Consider the following 24494-nt stretch of genomic DNA (forward strand, 5'->3'; position numbering starts at 1 on the left):
AGATTCTCGCTATCTGTTAGCGTTTTGGCTCTTATACCTGTCAACATACGAACGGATCTAGGTGTTTTGTCAGACTTGCATTACTTACGTATAGCATAATTTGGAAGTATAAAAGCTAAATAAATGAATGCCTAGAGTAAACTCACATACTATTAGTAGCAGTACATTCTTTTGTCTTAAGTATTTTACAGTACCGGTATATCGTTCGGTCATCTAGTATAATTCGACCATAATGATGGGGAACACGTCTAATCTCCCTTTGTTGAAACCTGATTTGAAGACAATCCAAAATAATACGTATTAAATACTTATTTTGGATTATTGTCTGTCGTAAGGAAATGGCATTACTGGGTGCTCTTCAGGTCTCTCTCCTTGGACATGAAGTACCTCTTACTGAATACCAAAAAAAAAAGTATAAAATCAATTACCCTTGCACACAATTTGCAGCATCCACACGCATCATAAGTGTATCCATGACGGCAGAACGATGGGAGATGTTCAGGACAGGAGACATCTTTGCAGTTGGGACATTCACCCAGAACCCTGTAAAAGAAACCAGAATCAAGCGTAAATATTTTGACCACAATTCTCCATTTAACAAAGAAAGAATTCTTCAAGACAATGTTCCAGCCCACACCTTCGAAAGTGACATGACCAAAACTGTCCAACTACATTACAAACTACTACATAGCACACCATATTCTCCAGATTTGTTCCTCTCGAAGTTTTTCGTCTCCAGAGAGACCTGAAGACCTGGCTCAGTGGAAGAAGATTGTATTTGATGAGGAGGTCATGCTACAACGATATTATCTATCTTTGTAAATACTTTGAGTATTGTTTATAGTTACGGGCAAAAGTGCTATTTTGAAGGCACAAGCACTGAAGAAGAAGAAGAAGAAGAAAATAGAAAGAAATAATTTAAATATTTGTATCCTATCGAGAGATTTGGTTGCTATGACGATTTGTTTATCCGTTTAATGTCGTTGCTATGGTAACTAAAAAATATAAATGTAACGAAGAAGCATCTTGAGTACTCTGAATGTATAATATTTTAATGTGGCGAACGAGATATAAGTTAAAAGATAATAATATATATTTGAAGCGCATAACTGTGTTGAGTTATTCTAGATAATCTTGTGAACTATATAAACATTTAGAATCAGGGAATATGTAACATAGTTGACGAAAAAAATTAACGTCACATATTTTAATGGTGCCGGAACCCGGGAACCTTGGAGATCAGTTTGAAGTATTAATAAACTATCCCTCAGCATTACGGATTATCTATTGCTACGAAATAAAAGAAAAATTTGCAGAAGACCTACAATGAATGTGAATACAGGAGTTCAAGAAGTTGATATTCCAGAAAGTGAGACTTCAACAGATGTAATTAAACTTTTACGACAGCAAATCAATTCCATGCCACAACAGATGGATAACAAACTGGAACGAGTGACACAATACTTTGATACAAGTGGCTCAGCAAATAGGACAACAAATGGATTCCAAATTGGATACCAGATTAGAACAAGTGACACAACAACTAGGACACCAGTTGGATTCCAGATTGGAACAGATAAATAGCAAATTGGAAGTAACTGACAATAGGATGGAACAGGTTATTCATAGCTTTGCATTGGTGAGAAGTACTGTTGACATAGTCGAAACACAAGTCAACGAACATGCCAATCAAATTCAAAGACTGCAAGAAGAGATTCACACTATTAAAGAGAAAATCAATGCGGCCAACTATAATCCCGATCCTGTCCTCAATGTTGTGTATGATGAACATAGGAGACCAGAGTTAAGGTACTGCGAAGAAAACAACTCATCAGAAATCTATTCTGACAGAGAGGACACCACCAAATACTGAGAATGAAGAGAGATCACGTCAAAGGAATCACACGCACGTAAAACGACATCTAAGGCATTTTAGTAATAATAAGAATCGCGTGAAATTCAGTGAAATAAGGTATTAACTAAATTCAGTGGCAGATCAAGAGACATCCCAGCGAGTTCTTTCTAGAGAAATTTGAGGAAGAATGCGAGTTAATTGGCATAGATAAGGCCAATTTCCTTAAAATCTTAACAGCATATTTTATTACCACCCTGTTCTGTATGGTACAGCAATTCGAGGTAGTTTGCTTAACTATTCCGATTTTAAAAATACATTGTTAGCTAATTTTAAGAACGACTTTATGTTAGCAGACAGGGATGCCCAAATAAGGAATCGACGTTTTGATCCAAAAGTCGTTAAAAGCCTTACCGATTTTGTAATCTCAGCCTATAATTACTTGAAATAAATCAATCCTTACCAGCAGGAGTCACGTATTATCGCATCAGTAAGAATATTACTACCGTTTAAAGTATTGATTTCGTCGCAATGTATAAATTTCAATCATTTAATAATGATTGTTCAAAATTATGAAAGATTAGATTGCAAAGTAATAGTAATAGAAATCAAGCTTCCTGTTCGAAATATTCATGTTAGAGAGGATTGTAATTATAGTACGAGAGGTAATGTTAGATTCAGTAGTACCGGTAATATAACCGAACCTGATTTTAGAAGAAACAGAAATAGTAATAGTAATCCTACAGCATTTAGGAATCATGCAAACAATAGACCTAATTTTCCACGAACTCTCGGATTTCGTAGTAATTTCATAGGTGGCAGAAATTTTCAAAATAGGAACCAAAGAACTGGTGAAGTAAATAACACAGGACGGTACTCAATATTATGCCATTCAATGCAACTTAATCTAATTTTTTGGTAATGTCACTTGATGAAGTTATGGCATTCGTCAAAGCATATAAAAAAATAAATGGATGCAATTAGTTGAAAAACTATTTCCTTCGGAAGTCTAATCTAAGATTAATATCGATAATATCGAAGTTTCAGATTAATCATTAGTGTAACCCATTTTTTATTGTGTGATCTTTTTGTGATATTAATTAGTTCTTGTTTTGTTTCACTTTGAATGTTATGATTTCTTTGTAATTCTTACTTCTTTCACATTCTATGCAATTACATTTATGCATCGATACAAATATTGTCTATCAAGTTTATGCTAACTACGCCCGAATAAATGAAAGGTTATGTTGTATTTCAGCTTATACCAACTTTATTGTTAATGTGTATAAATGGCATTGAGTTAAAGTCTATTTAGTACCTAAAATAACCAACAAATTTGTCATATTTTGAATATGTCCTCGTCGGTAATTTTATAGAATTAAAATAAAATTGATTACTAAATAAATATAAAAATGATAATGAGATAAAATGAAAATAATATATTATTTTATGAACTGTAATTTTTATATATACGAAGGCTATTCAAAAAGTAAGGCAACTTGTATATGAAATGTCTAACGGTCCAGGATTCATCCTTTAATTGTGATTAATATAAGGAGTCCCATAGTTTGGGAGCCATTATACAACCATATTGTCTATCTTTGTAAGTCGGGCAAAAGTGCTATTTTGAAGGCACAAGTACTTAAGAAGAAGAAAAATAGAAAGAAATCATTTAAATATTTGTATCCTATCGAGAGATTTTCTTAATTTGGTTGCTATGACGATTTGTTTATCCGTTTATTGTCGTTGCTATGGTAACTGAAAAAATATAGATGTAACGAAGAACCATCTTGTGTACTCTGAATGTATAATATTTTAATGTGGCGAACAAGATATAAGTTGAAAGATAAGCATGTATATTTGGAGTGCATAACTGTTGAGTTATTCTAAATAATCTTGTGAAGTGTATAAACATTTAGAATCAGGGAATATGTAACTTAGCTGACGAAAGAAATTAACGTTACAATGCTTGATACGAACGCTCGTTTTGCAGATGTGACAAGTCTTATTTTTGCAATCATAAAAACGTTGGACAAGTGTATCGAGATAAAAAGAGATCGTGTCATAAAACGAACTGATTTTCTATATGAACCATATACACCAAATAGGTATTACCTTTCACAAAAAAGTATTTTTTCGCGGATTAGTATCTTTTGCCCCTTAGTGTACTATAAAAATGAAATTGGTACGCATACCTTTCTACCACCTTGCGATTTATTAAATATTTTAAAAGCCCAATCCCAACGAAAATCGGTAAATTCATTATCTTTCTCTTTGTAGTTCACACAAAACACTATAAAAATATCATAAAACAATAAAAAAGAAGAAAAGAAAACTGCAGCGTTATAATTTGAAACTTACAGCTATTAGCAACATATTTATAGAGTGCACAAGCTCTGCTATATGTTGTTCCATGGGTCATTTGGATCCGTACAGGACCCACACCCATACGACCTGTGTTCGATTGTTCGCTGCGCTTTGCCTGTTTTTCGTTGATCAGGTAGAACAGTAGCAAAGATAAAAGTATGATTACAGTTTTAGGTATGGGCCCTTCTTTCTTTTTTTTTTTTTTTGTTTGTTTGTCAAATGAAGAGGACGAAGTAGGATTTCACAAGCACAAAGACCGTTCTAGATTTTTCTATTAAAAAACAGGACAATTGAAAACTAAATAAAGTGCTCTTCCCTTATAGTCCATAAACAGCTATGGTCAACAAGATGAATTTCAGTTTTATTTGGTGTACGGTCAGCATATTACTTTCCGTCATCTTTATTTCTGGAACTAATCAAAATTTCTTTTTGTTTAGAAGGCAAATACTCATCTTTAATTCTAAGCAAAACAAAGAACCTAGTTCAAAATGCGACTATGCCATTACGTTTCACTACATGAATAGATGAAAAAAAATGAATACATTTATACTTGAAAATGTCGAAGATAATGTGATAAACATTATGAACAATTCTCTGATAAATTGAGCGAGTTTTTTATTAAAATAAACTCAATGAAGTGCAAGGAATTGAAAATTAGCAAAAATATTCTTCCTTAAATGCTGAAACACAAGTTTCTTGAATTGATACGTAATATTTCATCTTGAAATATACTACTTTCGTTTCTAGAGATATTCTGAAATATGTTAAGAACTTTTTGAACTTTTTGCCTTAGGAACTTAACACAAGTTTGATATAATATTGTTATAAACTGACTGAAGTACCGATAAATCCAGAGAATGGCTCACTGAATCATCGCATGTTGCCCGATTTGTTTGTAAATCAACATAACTAATTACAGAATATATTTCTACACGTCAAAGTTTAGGTCAAAACCTATTTTTCCTTTGCATATACATTTAAGAATAAAAATAAGTAACGTCAACGTTTCATTAGCATATGTAGCAACTTTCTCAAATTTTCAAATGCCAAAAATTGCTGCATTGCTTGTTAGAACATATTTTTGGTAAGAGTCCCTACACTAAATCTTTTTTAACCCTTTCACTGTGGAAAGCGACGGAAAAAAATTTCCCTAACCTGCGAATGTCGATTATAGTAGACGTGTTAAAATTTGTCTGTATCTTGGGTTTGTCGATTGTAGTCGCCAAAGGTTTTCTGTGTGATTTCTATTGTTTATCGAAAACAATAGAACACAAACAAAAATGAACGGTACAACTTTGGCGACTACTCTCGACAAAGCCAAGATACGGACAAACAAATTTTAACACGTCGACTATTGTCGACATTCGCATGTTAAGGAAATTTGGTTCTGTGGACAAAAGTCGACTTCCTCTGTGAAAGGGTTAAAGCTTTTTGAATAATTTTCAAGGTTTTATAGAATTTTGGCCTAGGTGTTTGTTTTGTTTGATACGAATAAAATTTCATTATGAAGAAAATTGACTGCTGAAGCCCTTCTAAAATATTTGTTATTTGTTGTAGTTGATTTGAGTTTAGCGTCCTGTTTAGCAACGAGGCCATACGAGATGTGGACCTACAGCTTAACGTAGGATCCAAACCATATGAGTTCCGCCGGAAATTGAACCTCGTTTTCAGAGAAAGGTATCTGACTGCAGTCAGTTTTTACCCATTGGGGTTGGAACCAATATTGTATTATGCTTGGTATTGAGAAGCAGTGATGGAACTAGTTAGAAATTTCGTGACCTAAAAACAGTCAAACCCGAACAGATACGGAGACTACGAAATATTGTCATACACATGGATCATTTGTATGAGGCTGTTAATGTAATTCTAGCTTCTCCCGCTGGTCTAGTGGCTAGCGCGTGGATCTTGGCCATGTAGTTGCGAGTTCGATTTCGATATCACTAAAATTTTACTTTCATTAATCATCCGTGTCTTTCATCTTAAAGAGCAAAGCATGGGAGATTAAACTATTGTTTTCAATAACGCTCATTTTATTTTAAAATGTAATTCTAACAAACAAGATTCTGTCCCCTCTTCTTACTAAATCTATAATTTTCCTTTTCTATTGATGTGTATGTCAAAACACAAGAGAAAGCGCGCCAGAATCACAGACAAGATAGGCTATACATTTTTCTTATAAGGGGGCGCCAAAATTATATCAAGCGAGCCAGTAAACCTATGTAGAGTATGAGATGCCGCTGAGTTCAGTGTTTGTTAAATCTTTTTGCGTCTGTGTTCAAAACCACTTTATTAACTTTCAATGTGGAAAGACGAATAAAAGTAAAATTATATTTGAAACAGTCAAGACGTAGTAAATTAAGAAATGCCACGCCGAGAATCAATCACGTGAATATTCCAGCTCGAGTAGTAGACATTAGGTATGTCCGCAGAAATCTATTTTGGGAGGATTTAAAGCTTTTCGGGGAGTCCAAACTCAATATGAAGATAAGTTACATTAAAATTTGTAAAATCACTCCTAAAATTACACTAAATTTACAGAAAAGTGAGGACTTCGGGTGTACCTATCCCCAGGACCAACCCCTTCGTACAACTCTGGTGGACATCATTAGTGCTATAAATGCTATAGGGCTATCTCAGTTACTTCCGGGCCCTCGGGTCCCTACGTTTGTTTTGTTTACCGAGTCTGTCCGGTGAGACTGGGCCTGAAAAGCAAGATCCAGACTCGAGTAACGTGAGTAAAGTCGTGACCAAGGTGACCCAAGCTGCAGCAGGAAGATTAGTTATACTCTACCTGTAGACCATATTACATGTACCAGTATGTTTGTACAAAATGGCATAGAATTGATCAGCACTTAAAACATATATAATAGTTAGAACACATACATCTCTTGTTTTAAGAACTTGTGAAAAATATCCAGGCTAAACTATTTCTACTGTACAACCTTTATGAGTCAATCCATACGAAGTGGTCCAGAGCAGGTTGTTCGACCAATAACGTACGAAGCAGACGAACACCAAACAAAACTAATGTTTACGGGACAGAATGAGGTACACGGAGAATATATACTCTTGCTTCTAAATGAATAAGCAGGGTTACAAACCAATACACGAAATCACCAGGAAAAGTACAGAAAATTACATTTTTAAAGGGGCTATTTTGGAATGGCATAAAGTTAGGGGTTCGTAAGTTGTGTGATGAATGTGTAAAGAGTCTGCAGAAATATCTACAGCTATGATACTATTGGCACCGTAGATTTATGGGGTCCGAAATATGAAGTTTGTGATTTTGATGCCATTTTTGGAGTGTAATATCTCAGGAGGGCAAAATGCTAAAAATTGGTCACAGGCCAATAGGTCACAAAGTAATAAAGTAATAAACTATTGCAAAAAAAAATCATAACATATTAAATGGAGAAAAAAGTGAGGACATGGTAAAAACTCGAAGAAAGTACCAAATTTCACAAAATTAAATCCCCACGTTAAGCGGGTTTGCATATCCAGGCTCCTAACTATGAAAACATTTACGCTCAGTCCAACCTCAATCATTTCACGAATTCAACCTGTTTTACGTATGTTATTAGGACATAATATCGATTGTGATTTATGCTAAAAACACTTTTATACATTGCAAGAGCTGTAACGTCCAAATATTTACTGAGAACTCATAGTCGTATCGGAATAAACAAAAGCGAGTATGGAACAGTAAACTGCTATTACAAAAGGCAAAAGAAGATGTGCAAAGGCATACAAAATGGTCGAGTGGTTTGGGTCGATCACTATCAATCACATGTTTGTGTGTTCAAACCCGGTAGCAAGTTGTTTCTTTTTAAGTGTCTTCCTATTTTCATCCGGAGGCTGAAAATATTTCTTTGAGTAACTCATTGAAAACTTCTTTTGTTTCAAATTCGATTAGAACGGAACATTATGTGAATTGCGAATCTTAAATCCATAGCTAAAAAAAATGAAGTATACTCACTACTCCATTATCCTCTGATTTGTAACGAAAAACTATTTATAAACAGTGGTGACTTCAGAAAATTATCCTCGGGGGGAATTTCAATATGCGGGTGGAGGGCAATATATGGTCCTGAAGGCGGAAATTTCTTAGCTCGAGAGGGGTCTCAAATTCTCCCTCAGATCACGTCCTGAAAGCATCATTGCTTAAAAGCTTTTCGTGACAAATATAATATTACACTTGTTTCTCGTTCTACATTTAGAATTGGTAAAATCATAACTTATAGAGGATTATAATAAAAGCATAAAAATTACAATACCAATCATGTATAAATTATCTTGTAAGTTACCAACTTTGGATCAGATTAAAACTCAAATATTTGTTTTCGGATTGCACTTAGAAGTAAGTCCTCTCTATATAAAATCCTGATTGGAAAGCCATGTTTAACACTAATTAATTAATCAATATTTATACGAATATTTTTTATTTTACTATTCAATATTATATACACTTCATTTCCAAAATCAAAATCTCGAAAATGTATATTGCACGAGTGCAGACTCGCAAATAAATGATTATTTATCATATATATTGGTCTCTATTCGAAATTCTATTTAATCGAATCCGACAAGAACACAGACAGAAACATCGAGAACATTTGAAAAAAAGAGAGAAAAATGCGCTGTACCCGGCGAGGACTCGAAGTAAGTTCGAATGGTGCTTCACAAGCCGAACGCCTTAGACCACTCGGCTATAGTAACAACTAGTGGTTGTAGCAAAGGCTTCGAGTAGTAGTTCTTATTACAGAATAACATTTTCTATTGCCTAAAATTTAAACCTAATTTACTTTGATATAATATATCTATTAATTTGTTACATGAACACGTTTTCGTTACTTTGATGAATGATGTATGTTGTTGATATAGATTCTATTACACGTTCTTTCGTAAATATTATAGAAAGTATCAGGGTTATTTATGATCTTTTATGGAAATTGACTGGCGCATGAGCAGTACACAGACAGTTCAATTGGAAGGCGAGGAAGGAAACGCTAATACACTGTTAGAATGTTTCCTTCGCAAGCAGTAGTTCCCAACCGAGGGACGGCAGGACGCACTTCGTCCTCCTGGGGTGGTGTGAAGGATTTACGAAGTCCCTTCGTTTTCTTATATTTCTTGAATGATTATACACAATATCCAGTCACATCTTCTACACATTTGGAAGTGATAAATCGTAGTATAAATAAACCGTCCTCGACACACAGTGATTGTTGCTTTTCCATGATTATAAACTGAAACACTTTTTATTTCAATAGAATATAAAAGTTTCAATGGTAGGGGTTACAATCCCCTCAACCCCCTGGGTCTTCGATATGTCACCGCCTAAACTTTAACTTTCAAGTTAGAATCGTAAAAATGGAGACATGTGACCTACTAAATATATTTTTAGTTCATTATACATTTTCATAAATAAAATATCCACAATTACAATGACAGTAAATGCTAAGTAATTATTGTAAATATTTGTACTTTCATTTTCCCTCTTTCTTCTCAATTGAGCTTGAAAAATGTAAAAATGGGAGGTTAAGAACTTCAAATATTACGTATATTTTAGCGTATTACGGAATTATATTTAATAGAATCCGGCAGGATCACAAACAGAAACGTCAAGGAGAGGTAAAACCAAATTGTATTGTGGTGGCATTCGAACTACTCTTGAATGGTGCCTCAGAATCTCTAGCCGAATGCCTTAGTCCACTCGGCTAATGTGACAAGTTGAAAATATAGTAAGCGTGTTTCATGTTCAATTTTTTGTTACAGTATGAAATTTATTTTGTATTCTCTGAAGTTTAAGCGTATTTTGGCCTGATGTAATAGTCTGTTGAAATTGTTTTATGTTTACGGTATTCTTTACTTTGACGAATGATGTTGTTAATATAGGTTCTATTACGTATTCGTTCATAAATATTACAGCAATTGTCAGAATTATTTATGATCTTTCATGAAAATTGACTGGTGCATGCGAAGTAGAAACAGAAAGATGCACTTTACCGACATTTGTCATACACGCCAGAACGCAAATTTCTAACAGGTTCTCAAAATGCCTCGTTCTAAAGGTTGTGGAGAACTGTCTGTTGCTCTGAGAGGAGAAATCATAGGCCGAGCAAAAATGGGACAAACTGTGCCTCAGATTGCTAGAGATCTGGGATGTGACAAGAAAACGGTCAAGAGATGGGTTCAGCGACATGAAGAAGGTGGTGAATGGTTCAGGTCTCGGTCAAGAAGTGGAAGGCCAAAAGTGACAACTGCAGCTCAAGATCAAGCTTTAGTTACAGAAGTAATCAACAGACCTCTACGCCACACGTCAATCCTTTTGGACAAAGCCAGAGAATATAATTGTTCTCACGAAACAATAAGAGGAAGATTATTGGGGGCTGGTCTACACTGTTCAAGACCCGCTAGGAAGACTCTCCTGACTGAAACTCACAAGGCCAGACGAATGGAATGGGCACAGAATAACATAACCCAACCTCAGTCATATTGGGACTTAGTCATCTGGACCGACGAGAAGGTTTTCAAGTCTAACCAACAAGGCAGAGTTATATTGTATAGACCGCGCGGAACCAGGTATACTGAACAAAATATTATCAGAACTTCTTGTTCAGGACGAATATCAGCACACTTTTGGGGATACATGACGGCTGCTGGTCCTGGAGATTTAGTTGCGGTGCCTGAGAGAATGAACAGCAGTGTTTACATTAATATCCTCGAAAATACGTTGTTACCGTCCTTAGAAAGAAACTTCCCCGAACAGGAAGAATATATATTTATGCATGACAACAGTGCTGTTCACACTTCCCGGCAAACACGAGGGTGGCTAAGTGAACATCCAGAGTTAATTTGTATTGAGAGGCCCCCTCTATCCCCAGATTTGAACCCAATTGAACATCTGTGGGCCTACATGGTGCAAGAATGGGAAGAGAGACGTGAAGACAGAAACCAAACGTTTCTTCAAAATCATGTTATGGAACTGTGGCAACATTTTCGTGACACACCGTCGTATTGCTCGAGAGTTGTATCTAGTATTACCTCCAGACTTCAAGAAGTTACTGACTCTGGACGTGACTACACGAAGTACTAGTGTGTTATTTTTTGTGTAAACATTTATTTAAGTTTCATTTATTTATTATATTTTTTCAAGAACAATACTTTCGTTCTTCATTCTTTTCCTTTGCTTGTTTACTTATTAGTTCGTTAAAATGTAAAGGAAGAGTAGTAGTATATCTTCAAGAAGTATTTGTGAATTTACTTTCAACGTTTCTAAGAATACATTTACTTTTTTTTCTTACTCTATATCATGACCAATATTACTTTCATTTCAGTTAATTAATAACTTTACTTCACATCTCGGATAAAAGTATTATTGTCTTTTTAACGATATTTTTCCTTTTGATTGTGTAATTTCTAGTTTCATTGAATTATCTCAATTCCAATGAATAAATCACATTTTGTTTATTGTCCCTTCCTTAGCTAAGTTCGAATTCGAGAACAAGTGGTGTAATATACGTTCTTTATTCTTCATATTGTGCAGTAATGACAATATTAATTATTTTTCATGAGTTCAGTTGATTAGTGAGAACTTGGACAAACATTAACCTGGTGATTCTTTAAGCAATGACAAGCGTAAAATACATTTTAGCTGTTCTTTATACTTCACAGCGATGAAATATTCTGACAGTGTGTTAGCGTTTCCTTCCTCGCCTTCCAATTGAACTGTCTGTGTACTGCTCATGCGCCAGTCAATTTCCATGAAACATCATAAATAACCCAGATACTTTCTATAATATTTACGAAAGAACGTGTAATAGAATCTATATCAACAACATACATCATTCATCAAAGTAACGAAAACGTGTTCATGTAACAAATTAATAGATATATTATATCAAAGTAAATTAGGTTTAAATTTTAGGCAATAGAAAATGTTATTCTGTAATAAGAACTACTACTCGAAGCCTTTGCTACAAACACTAGTTGTTACCATAGCCGAGTGGTGCCCTCCCCGCTGGTCTAGTGGCTAGCACGTGTGCCTTTGGTGTACGAGGTCCCGGGTTCGATTCCCGGTGGGAGAACCTTTGTGATTTTAACTGTCCTCGATGTTTCTGTGTTCGTGTCCCTGTCGTTCTAGGTGATTGAAAAAAAAGTCAAGTAAAGGAGTAAAGCAAGTAACATTAAGTAATAAGTAGTTCTAGTAAGTTACTGAGACACGTTCGGTGAGTCAGTTAACTTAAAAAAAAAATAAGTGGTCTAAGGCGTTCGGCTTGTAAAGCACCATTCGAACTTACTTCGAGTCCTCGCCGGGTACAACGCATTTTTCTCTCTTTTTTTTCAAATGTTCTCGATGTTTCTATCTGTGTTCTTGTCGGATTCGATTAAATAGAATTTCGAATAGAGACCAATATATATGATAAATAATCATTTATTTGCGAGTCTGCACTCGAGCAATATACATTTTCGAGATTTTGATTTTGGAAATGAAGTGTATATAATATTGAATAGTAAAATAAAAAAAATATTCGTATAAATATTGATTAATTAATTAGTGTTAAACATGGCTTTCCAATCAGGATTATATAGAGAGGACTTACTTCTAAGTGCAATCCGAAAATAAATATTTGAGTTTTAATCTGATCCAAAGTTGGTAACTTACAAGATAATTTATACATGATTGGTATTGTAATTTTTATGCTTTTATTATAATCCTCTATAAGTTATGATTTTACCAATTCTAAATGTAGAACGAGAAACAAGTGTAATATTATATTTGTCACGAAAAGCTTTTAAGCAATGATGCTTTCAGGACGTGATCTGAGGGAGAATTTGAGACCCCTCTTGAGCTAAGAAATTTCCGCCTTCAGGACCATATATTCGATCGTGCTCAATGTGGACTACCAATGTTTGCCCTCCACCCGCATATTGAAATTCCCCCCGAGGATAATTTTCTGAAGTCACCACTGTTTATAAATAGTTTTTCGTTACAAATCAGAGGATAATGGAGTAGTGAGTATACTTCATTTTTTTTAGCTATGGATTTAAGATTCGCAATTCATATAATGTTCCGTTCTAATCGAATTTGAAACAAAAGAAGTTTTCAATGAGTTACTCAAAGAAATATTTTCAGCCTCCGGATGAAAATAAGAAGACACTTAAAAAAGAAACAACTTGCTACCGGGTTTGAACACACAAACATGTGATTGATAGTGTATCGACCCAAACCACTCGACCATTTTGTATGCCTTTGCACATCTTCTTTTGCCTTTTGTTATAGCAGTTTACTGTTCCATACTCGCTTTTGTTTATTCCGATACGACTATGAGTTCTCAGTAAATATTTGGACGTTACAGCTCTTGCAATGTATAAAAGTGTTTTTAGCATAAATCACAATCGATATTATGTCCTAATAACATACGTAAAACAGGTTGAATTTGTGAAATGATTGAGGTTGGACTGAGCGTAAATGTTTTTATAGTTAGGAGCCTGGATATGCAAACCCGCTTAACGTGGGGATTTAATTTTGTGAAATTTGGTACGTGCGTGACGATGGTCGTAGCCCAGAAAATTTTAAGTGTTTGGATATGTTTTATGCTAGATCTCAAAAACTACGCATGATGGAGCAATTAGGCCCGCTTTTGTTTGTGTTTAGTTATGCAAAAGCTTGGGAGTGGCATTTGTTACATCTTTCTAGCTCCATGATCATTGCCACGTCTATATTGTGAGGGGGTTAACTCCCCTTTGCACCCACGACACCCATCATCGAACTGGACCGCGGTATTAGGGCACTTAATGTATCAGCAACGTGTAACTGAAACTCAATCCCAGTTGCGGAAGTTAATCCCAGTGTTCACAAAGTTTCATTACAACCGTTTGTACTATATAACGCAATCTTTTGAACACATTAACTTCCGTAACTGGGATTGAATTTCAATGGTACTTTGCTGATTCATTAAGTGCCGTAATACCGCGGTCCAGTTCGACGATGGGCGTCGTGGGTGCAAAGGGGAGCTAACTTCCTCACCATATAGACGTGGCAATGATTATGGAGCTAAAAAGATGCAACAAACAACACTCGCAAACTTTTGCACAACTGAACACAAACAAAAAAGCGGGCCTAATTGCTCCATCATGCGTAGTTTTTGAGATCTAGCATGAAACATATCCAAACACTTAAATTTTTCTGGGCTACGTTCCATCGTCACGCACTACTTTCTTCGAGTTTTTACTATGTTCTCACTTTTTTCTCCATGTAATATCAGTTATGATTTTTTTGCGATAATTTACTCACATACAGAATTACTTCGTGGCCTAAGCAGCAATTTTTAGCACTTTGTCCTCCTGTGATATTACGCCCCAAAAATGGCATTAAGATCACAAACTTCAAATTTCGGACCCGCATATATCTATGGTGCAAATAGTATCATAGCTGTAGATATTTCTGCAAACTCTTTACATGCAATAGTATTCAGTACAAAACTCACGAACCCCGAACTTTATGCCATTCCAAAATACAATCCCTTTAAAAAATGTAATTTTCTGTACTTTTCCTGTTGATTTCATGTATTGGTTTGTAACCCTGCTTATTCATTTAGAAGCAAGATAATATATTCTCCGTTTACCTCATTCTCTTCTGTAAACATTAGTTTTGTTTGGTGTTCGTCTGCTTCGTACGTGCTGAGGAACTTTAGTTTTCGTAAACGCTTACAAATGCAAAAATTGACACTCCACCGACAACAAAGATGACCGCCATTCAGGAACACTTCTACATACAAGGTGAATAGTGTTATTGGCCTTTCCATACAAAGAGTCGTCACACTCAAAGTTCTACAATTTTCGAAGATTGTCGAGCAAACATTTTCACCAACTTTGGACTACTTCGTATGGATTGACCCACATGGTTTTAAGACATGAACATGTGATTAACAGATTATTCACCCAAACCGGTTGACTATTTCTTGAGGATATCTAAACTGCTCAGATGCGCTGTGATTGTTGCTGACCAATTAATACTACATTAAAAGTGTTTCTCGTTGACTTTGTATGCTAAGCTTCACTTCAAACCTCCGTAACTTCTCTTCTACAGTATGTGTACTTCCACCTAAAATTGTGTTTAGGCGTAGTTGACATTCTCTAAATAGTGTCCAACTTTGTGAGTGAGCACCTGCTGACCATTTCTTAGCTCTGCCAGGTTTTTATCACGTTACTTAAATGACAATGCATACCTTAAGGGAAGGAAGGAGAATTAAAAGTTTACATAAAAAAAAAAGTAATCTCACGAAACTTTCATCACAAGAAGATTAAACTCGGCATATAAACTCATGAAAATATGTGACCACTTGCTTTGTTTCCGAAAGTTTTGCCTCTAAGGAAGAAAGGGAGAAAATTGCTACAACATCTTAATTTCTAATTTTGTATTCATAAAATGGCCAAAGTGTTTTAACTGTTTAAAATGAAACTTGAGCATAGTTAATAGTAGGATTGACTTGGGCTTTTACCATTTCACTTTGATTGAAATGCGTATCCCATTGGGGGAAAGGGTTTAAACATTTCGCAAATAATATTTCCATAAACTTCTTCTAAATGAAGATTGGAAATTTTTCGCTAGTTTGGGTCTGGCTTTTGAAGACTTATTCAGTCAATATTTCTAAAGGGACTGTTTATTCTATTTCATGATTTTTAGAACAAATTTATGGATTTTGGAGTCTATATTAGGAACCTAGAAACACAATTTTTGGAAGCTACAAGTCTGAATTTTAATTGTGGGTCACGATGGTTCAGCGAGATCAAGTTTTATACCCAGATTGTGACTTTGATATTTTTGAGTTTACATGCCAATTCCTCCATGCGTTCTTTTTAGATGAATTGTAACCCATTACGGATCACAAACCATTCATTTTTTTAATCTTACGAAGTCTAAGATTCATGGGTTGGTTGATTAGGAGTGTGGCATCTCTTTAACGAGGTCTAAGATTCATGGGTTGGTTTATTAGGAATATGGCATCTCTTTAAACACCGAGGCCGTATGAGACATTGATCTACAGCTTAACGTGGGATTCCAAGCCAAAGGAACTCCCACTGGAATCGAACATAAGTCTTCCGCTCTAAGACTGAAAGTACACATCCAATTTTTCCCACTTCATTGTTGTAAAAAAATATTTTTTAGTTCATTATCAATTTGTCATTGTTTTCCTTAGCTTAAATATCACAACCATAAAATGTTTCATGAAAAGTTACATTTCTTTTGAATCTTACATGAATGTTTAAAAATAGAATATAATGTTCCAGGATATATACTACTTTCCACTCGACAGTAACGCCAGTTTATTAATTATGTTCTGATTAAGCAGTGGACACGATTTCTTTTCCCAACATACTGGAAGATCGAATAGCGAACTCGAATAGAATTGAATTAGTATTTTATTTTCTCTTCATGTTTCCACACACATACCAGTATTTCATTGACATAAAGGGGTTTCATTTTCAAAAAGAGCCTTCACAGTTAAAACATAGATGTAACATGCATTTCAAAGAACGCTTGAGGTAATATCGCTTTGCTCTGTTGCTCTATTGCTTTCAGTGGTGACTTTCTGAACAAGTGGGTGTTTGCTACTAAAGGAAAGGAAAATGAGTCTACAACCTCACACTTAAAAATTCACACTTATCATACTTTTCCAAAAACTAAAAAAATATATATATATTTGTGTATGTGCTAGTAATTTGTTACTTTATACAAATATAATTAATAGGAATGCACGCGAGACGAGACGAGACGAGAAATGGAAAAGTCTCGTCTCGTCTCGCAGCCTTAAATGTTGGTCTCGTCTCGCGTCTCGTCTCGTCTCGCAAATGTAAACCCCGTCTCGCGTCTCGCATAAAATTTTGAGTCTCGTCTCGCGCGAGACTTTCTCGCATGGTCTCGCAGTCTCGCATATATTCTGGGTCAAAATTTTGCTGTGTGTTCTTCTATGGCTGTTAATGAATGATGATGTGATATTCTGTCCGAAGGCAGGTATTTGACCTAAAAGTCCCTTGGTAAGGTGAATCCATGGTGGTTTGCCATTGCTTTCCATGGGATGAATGTTCATAAGATCCTAAGGAGACGGAACCTAGAGTTCAACATGGTATCCGAACCAGAGTTGGAGTGGGTCAATGAAAACTTGACCCACGACCCACTGACCCACCACTCACCGTGACCCACCACCTACCGTGACCCACTCTGACCCACCGTGACCCACCACCCACCATGAATTACTCTCATCCACTGTGACCTATTATCACTAACCAAAATCCATCGTCATCCATTCTGTACGCGATCCACGGCATCTTCTGTACTGACTAAAGAGTTTACACTTGTAATAAAACAAGACAGTGAAATTGTCACTAATCGGAGTTTGAATTTCTAGTCAATCGCTCAAGCACCACTCTGTTAGAATAACGCTGGATCTGACCTTTATGATATAAAATGGTAAAGTGTTTGTCAGTGAGGAAATTGAAACAGTTCGAGGTGGGGGGAAATTAGTGTGTGCCTACAATATACTTGTACTAAGAGAGTATTCTTGCAAGTGTTAATTTCTGAACGCATTCCAAAAGAAACTTCTATTCGCAGGAAAATACCCCTGAACAATATGGAAAAGGTTATGGTTTCTCAGTTCCAGGGCCGGCGCGAGGGGGGTCGAGCCGTGCCACCGCTCAGGGCGGCACGTCTAGTGGGCGGCAAAATTTGAAAAAGAAAATAATACTATTAAAATATAAGGCTTCGTAATAGTCCCACATGGAAAAATAAAATTGTGTTCCCTGAGAATGTAATTAAACTTAATTCACTCACATTCAGGAAAATATTCACTCAGGAAATTCAGAGCATTCTCCTTCATTTCCAATTATCAAACTACTAGCCACAGGTATCTCGTTCAAGATTTCCCTTGCAGTGGCGTAGATAAAATTTTCAGCTAGGGCGAGTAAGATTGTCAAGTATCTTTTACATTTTTTTCTATTCAGCAATATTCTAACGCTCCACTCCAAGTACGCAAAATGTACACTCCCATTTGAGACAGGCCGTTCTAGCCTACAGCACCTAGAGACATTTAGGTTCTAGCAGCGAGTTTTTAACCAATTTACAAATTGTTCATTATCGTATCTTATCAACAATGTTATATATATATATATATATATATATATATATATATATATATATATATATATATATATATATATATAATTTTTTTTTATATCTAAGCAATACAGGTTTGACAGCGTCATGGCCGAACACATTAAAAGAACAATGGGAGGACAAAATAAATACCACCATTAGTAAGGAAAAGATATCCAAAAAAATTTTATTCCAATTCTTAGTAAGTAAATTGAAAGTAAAATACTGTTTATGTTAAGAGCTGCTACATATTATATTATAATGCTAGACAATACACCAGATATTTCTGGTACAGAGCAAAGGATCGTTCGTTTTGTACAAATTACATACAGTAATGGAGAATGGCTTGTAAAAATTTGTGAACACTTTCTTGGTTTCGTACCAGGAAAAGACATCACTGGTCTAGAACTGACAGAAGTAATAATTAAACAGCTAAAAGAAATGAACTTCTATCGAAGACATGAAGGGCCAAAGATGTGACAATAGTTCCAATATGAAAAGCAAAAATAAATTCCCAAGCCTTCTATGTTCCTTTACTAAGCTTTGTCGTTAACGATGCGGTCACAACATCTCAGTCCACCGTTTTATTTTTTGTATAGTTTAAAAAAAGTTTATGACTTTTTTTTTGTGTCAGTTCAACGTTGGGAACATGTTAAAGGAACAGCCTCACTTTAAAACCATTCAGCACCACAAGATGGGAGAGCCGAGTTGATGCTCTGACTCCACTTAGATATCAAATAGAGGTTTATGATACATTAGTTTAAATAAGTATCGACAATAGAATAAATAGAATGATCGCCCATGATGCTCTGTGTATAGCAAACCAGCTGCGTGGCTTTACTTACTTTTGCTCACTCGTTATCTGGTATGACTTTTCACTCCACATAAACATAGTAAACAAAAGTATCCATGTGTTGGGTGCAGTCGCGTTTCTTCAAAATATATCTAAGTACTTTGGGAGAAGCAGAAATTATGCAAAGTTCAACTTTATTTAGTTGATGCAATGGAGTTGGTATCAGCATTAGACATGGGTGACCAACGGATAGGTAATGCCGTGCAAGCTCGAAGTCGAAAGATGAAGAGACGATTTCAGTACGAGTCAGAGTATGAAGCTATTGAAGATCCGCATAACAAAATACAAGATCGATTTTTATTACAAACTTCTAGACGTGATTGTGTAAGCTTTAAGAGAAAGGTTTGAGCAACTTAAACATCACTGCGAGTATTTTGATTTTCTTTACGATATAAGTAATCTGAACGATATGCCACCTGAACTTTTATCTTTTTGCCCCATGTCACTTTAAAGTGCCTGCATTTTAATACGCGAAGAATCAAAAGATATTAACCCTAGTGATTTGAAAGACGAACTGAAACTATTAACCGCTATAATTAAGCCTAAAAGTTCACTAAAAGAGACTAAAATTAGGCCTAATTAAGGAATATGACTTTGCTCCCTATGTCAGTGTTGCAGTTATGATTTTGTTTACCTTACCAGTAATCGTGGCAAGTTGAGAAAGAATTTTTTCGAAACTTACTCTAAGCTTATTAAAAACTATCTACGTTCTTCCATATCTCAAACACGTTTAATCTAGTGATAGTTAATCACGTTTGGTCTAGTTAAACAATCACGTTTGGTCTAGTGATAATATCAATGGAACATTAATTGGCTGAAACATTGGACTACGTGAAAGAGATAAAGGAATTTGCTCATACCAAAGCAAGAAAAGTTTTTTTTTTTAATTAAAGTATGTTAAATTTGTGTACTTCTATTGTGTTTTAGTACATAATAAGTCTTAAACTAATTACTTACTTTTGCCGTAATATTTGATTCACTATATTATCTTTTTGCCCCATGCTATATTGGAAACACCTCTTGATATAAAATAAACTTAAAAATTAAAATTCTTAGTCGGACTAAAGCATATATTTTAAAAAAAATCTCCATGCCCTGCTGTATATCACGTACAGCGAAATCGAGCATACTGAATATTGTGACATGTACGGAGTCGTTTAAATATTACGTAAGCACTCGAGAGAGGTAGTTCAATTTTTTGTTTAATTTTCTTTTTCATATATGTTTTTAAATATGGTATCTTACTTTTCTTAATACCTGAACGTTTTCTGTCAAAATAAGGTTTGCGGATTAAAGGGGCGGCATTTGAAAGTACCGCCCAGGGCGGCAATACTGCTAGCTCCGGCCCTGCTCAGTTCACGGTATTTTTCTCACAAAAAAAAAAAAAAACTTGAAAAATCAGTTTTTCATAGTTTATAAAGGTACTCGGGTACCCTATGTGAGAGCATCTTCATAAACTATGCTCATAATTGTAATTTGTGTAATCAATAAAACACCACGTTAAATTTAAGTTACAAATATGCATAATTGCAATTATTATGAATATTTGTTCAAAGTAGTTTACCTAAAGCATAGAAGAAACTTACTAAAAAATAGGTACAAAGTTGAATAACACAAATAAGCCATTACTAATACAAGTATACATTTTCTACAACTCGTAATTTTCCACCTTAAAACAAATCTGAAATCGGGTTTATTTCCTGTTGGTAACTTTTTCGTAGTAAATCATCCGCAGCGGAATAATGTCCATCCTTCAGCCAAGAAATAACTAGCTCGTGTACTTTGAGCTTGTCTAGCGGTGGGCCATTAACATTGATGAACAACAAGTTAGACAATGTTTGAGCACTTAGTCTATTTCTAATATCAGCCATCTGTAAATTCATAAGGGAAAATCTCCGTTCGCACTCTGTCGTGGAAATTGATAATACTTCTACCCGATTTCTGCAACTCCTCATCGACAATCTATTTGTTAGACTTAAGTCTGATAACAATTTTTCTTAGTCAGTTTTGAAATACTCAGCAAGAAGTATAATCTCTCTATCACCATACAACATCTTTTCCATATCGACCATGTCAGTTGGCAGTGTCGACTCATGGAGAACAGAAACTTCATCTACCACGCCTTCGATAGGGAATCTTGTGAATAAATTATCAATTAAAGCCTGATAAACTGATGATTTCTTATTTGTTTATAAATTTAATTTTTGTAATTACACATGAAGGTTTGATACCATTACCAAATTCACTCCCCCGTCTAGAAAGCGAAAGGAAACGAGGTTCCTGGAAAGTGTTCAGAGGTGAATGGGAATTTCCCTCCTTCTTTCCCTTCAATTACCACACTGCTGTTTGCCATGTGCCAAATTACGATGAATTTCAATTAAATTATCATAGTATAATTATTTTCTTGTTGAATTATCAATACTTTTCAGTGGAAAAAAGGATGAAATTTGAAAGTTCCAAATCAAGATAAGTAAACGGAAAGGGAAAAAAAGTGTAAAATTTTCCATATAATTATGCGTACAATCCAAACTTCAAATTTCCGTGTAATTAAACTTACAGTACAAATTTTATGCCTATTTTAGTCACAAGTTTTTGGGTTGATTGCCCTGTGCTGTAAGCGCTCTATATAATAAACATGAGCTTCCGCAATTATTCTAGTAGAAAGCAATGGATATATGAAGCCAAGCACTGTATTTTTTGTTTCTGATTTTTTTTCTTAAATAACATCGATCGTTTTCGATCATTTTTACAAACCAACTCACTACCAATTTTCCATATATAGAAAGTGCCCCCTCCCTCACACATACATAAAGGAGAATTAAAAAAAAATGCTAGGACACATTGTTTATTTTTAATAAAGAGTTAATACACTAAATTTCAGCTCCGTAAATTTAACGGCGTGCGAGATACTAATTTTTTCGCAAAATTTCGGATCCTCACTACCTCCTTAGGATATTATGCATTATAATGAAAGCAATACAACATCCCAATTTGGATTAAGGTCTAACTATATACCAAAAGTAATTTCATTTGACTTTGCAATTTGACTGTGATGATCAGGCACACATAGTTACATTCAATTCTTTATATAATAATTTGTATATTACAGTGATTCAAAAATGTATTTTTTCCAGTAGTTAGCTCCTCTAAAAACTCACAGATCTCAAAAGCCAAGTAGTAGTAGAAGTCCTATTGCTATTATTACAATTACAAGTATCAATATCCAAAAGTCCTGAAGTTCTTTTTTCACTTGGTTAGATATACTCACCTCAGGTAAGTAGACAGAAACAAGTGGAAAAGGAAGGGAAATGAAGGTCTTGAAAGGAAAACGAAGACAAATTTACCAATCTTCAGAATATACTGTCTACAATGCAGTGAGCAGAGAGGGTCGGTAGATCATACTGAGTCGGTGGGTCGCAAGACTGTAAGCAAGACTGTAAGAACTTTGTTATTGTGCTGAACTTTGTTTCAAGTAAGTTTACTACTACTAAATGCAGGCAGTCGTAATTCGATCTCTTCATTGAACTGCCCTTATTTCTCGTCTAACATCGGCCATATTCTGACCCTCTCAATTTCACACATACGCCACTAGACTTAGGTGTCATCTAACGTTACCTCTGCTGTATAACAACCTATTGCTTATCAACTCTTCTGTGCTGTACAAAAGCAACATACAATAAAATTCATACTACTTCTAACTCGGCGTTCCAGTCATTTATAACGCCTATCTAAAGTTTTCAAAGTACGACCTCACCTACTCTCATATTCTCTCAGAAGTACCTCCGAAGAAGCCGTTCGTCGAAGTCTATTATTATCACGTCTCTCTTGTTCATACGTGAACCACTACACCAGTCACGCCTGTTGAGGACTGAACTCTTCATTTTATGTGGATTGGGAAGTTGGGTGACTCATCACCCTCGTGTGTGCTCTGCGACCCCAGTACCATCTCTGCATTCGCCCGTGAGAATTCCTATTGGAGAAAGGACTTCGCTCTTGTTGGTTTTACCGCTCGAACCAATACAGACGCCTTCTGGGAATTCTTGGTCGCAGCGAACATCTTGTTGCCACGCTAAGCTCAACTGGACTTATACAGGACTCGACGATATCTCTAGAGTCCACTTGGAACTCTTTCATCTCCGTAGGTGTTTCATTACGAGGTGAGTGATTTAAATTGTTTTAGTGATCTAAATTGTGTATCTTGATTCCTCGCATCGACTCAGAATCACGTCTACTTCTGTGCACCCAATATCCGATTTCAATGTTTGTGTTTTTATAAAGTGATTCTACAACTAAGGTTGTTAGCGATAACTATCTCTTCCATTTTTATTGTTTTATCGATTAAATTGTTACTAGACTGAATTATTTAACGATAGCCAAGCCTGACCTTGTCTTGTGAAGTTTACCTATTTGAGGTCCATTAATTGTGTTAATAATATTGTTTACATTGTATTAGCTTTATTTTAATTCATTGTTGTATAATACGTGCCTAATTATTAAGTTGTCGTCCCGCTACAAATATTTATTTCTTTGCACCAGTCCTAGTTGTCTATTATTTTGGTGTGCTAATTAATCTCGTTGTTGTGTGGGCTTCACGTTAACTAGTGACCCCCTTTGGAGCCGCCACTGCCCTAAAGTGCTGGCAATTACCTGCGAGACATTCGTGAATCCAGGCTCCCTTATAATCTCGTTAAACTCGTGCTTGAACTTTGTGATTAGTTATTGTCATACATAGGCACTCATCCTGTTCTCTCTCTCTATCAAATCACCTTGCCGACAGCCTTGTTGGTCGGACATTGTTTGAACAGGACAGACCTCCTCTTTACCTTACTAATTAACTGTTGAGCCTAGAGACTGCTCAGCTCCATTACATTTTATATGTCAGGCAACTCTCTAAGTCAGTGATATTTTCGAGACCCTTTCGTGGTCCTTTATTAATTATTCTTTTAGTTTGATTCCGGCAACCTTCGGTAGAGATAGCGTCGCTAATAATCTCTTTTTATGTTCGTGACCTGTGGTGGGACTCCCTCACAAGTGGCCGCAAAAGTTTTGATCGCCTCCTGCCACCGGCCCCGACAATATCATGTTATTTCTGCGAGCCGGGCCGGGGATAAACTTTGACGAGAGGGGATTTCCCCGCCATCCCCCAACATTAATCGCTAGTAGTAATGTGAAAAAGGCAGAAACAACAGAAATATCACATTTCGCAGCAATAGTGAGTCTTATTCGCTTTTCAGACCAAAAACAGAAGTTCATGTATTCGTGCGCGC

The 24494-nt window shown here is 35.5% G+C and overlaps 1 protein-coding gene across 1 annotated transcript in view; it reads right to left on the bottom strand.

The window, feature by feature from the left end:
- The window catches only part of LOC145690670 (uncharacterized), a 35965-nt gene that overhangs the window by 7918 nt on the left and 3553 nt on the right, over window positions 1-24494 (bottom strand). Inside the window, exon 2 of the mRNA XM_081765796.1 lies at window positions 429-543. Coding sequence (XP_081621922.1) covers window positions 429-543 — 115 coding nt within the window. The remainder of the gene's footprint in view (window positions 1-428; window positions 544-24494) is intronic.

This window comes from Thermobia domestica, chromosome 7, assembly GCF_964235325.1.
Source record: "Thermobia domestica chromosome 7, izTheDome1.hap1.1, whole genome shotgun sequence".
Classification (NCBI taxonomy): domain Eukaryota; kingdom Metazoa; phylum Arthropoda; class Insecta; order Zygentoma; family Lepismatidae; genus Thermobia; species Thermobia domestica.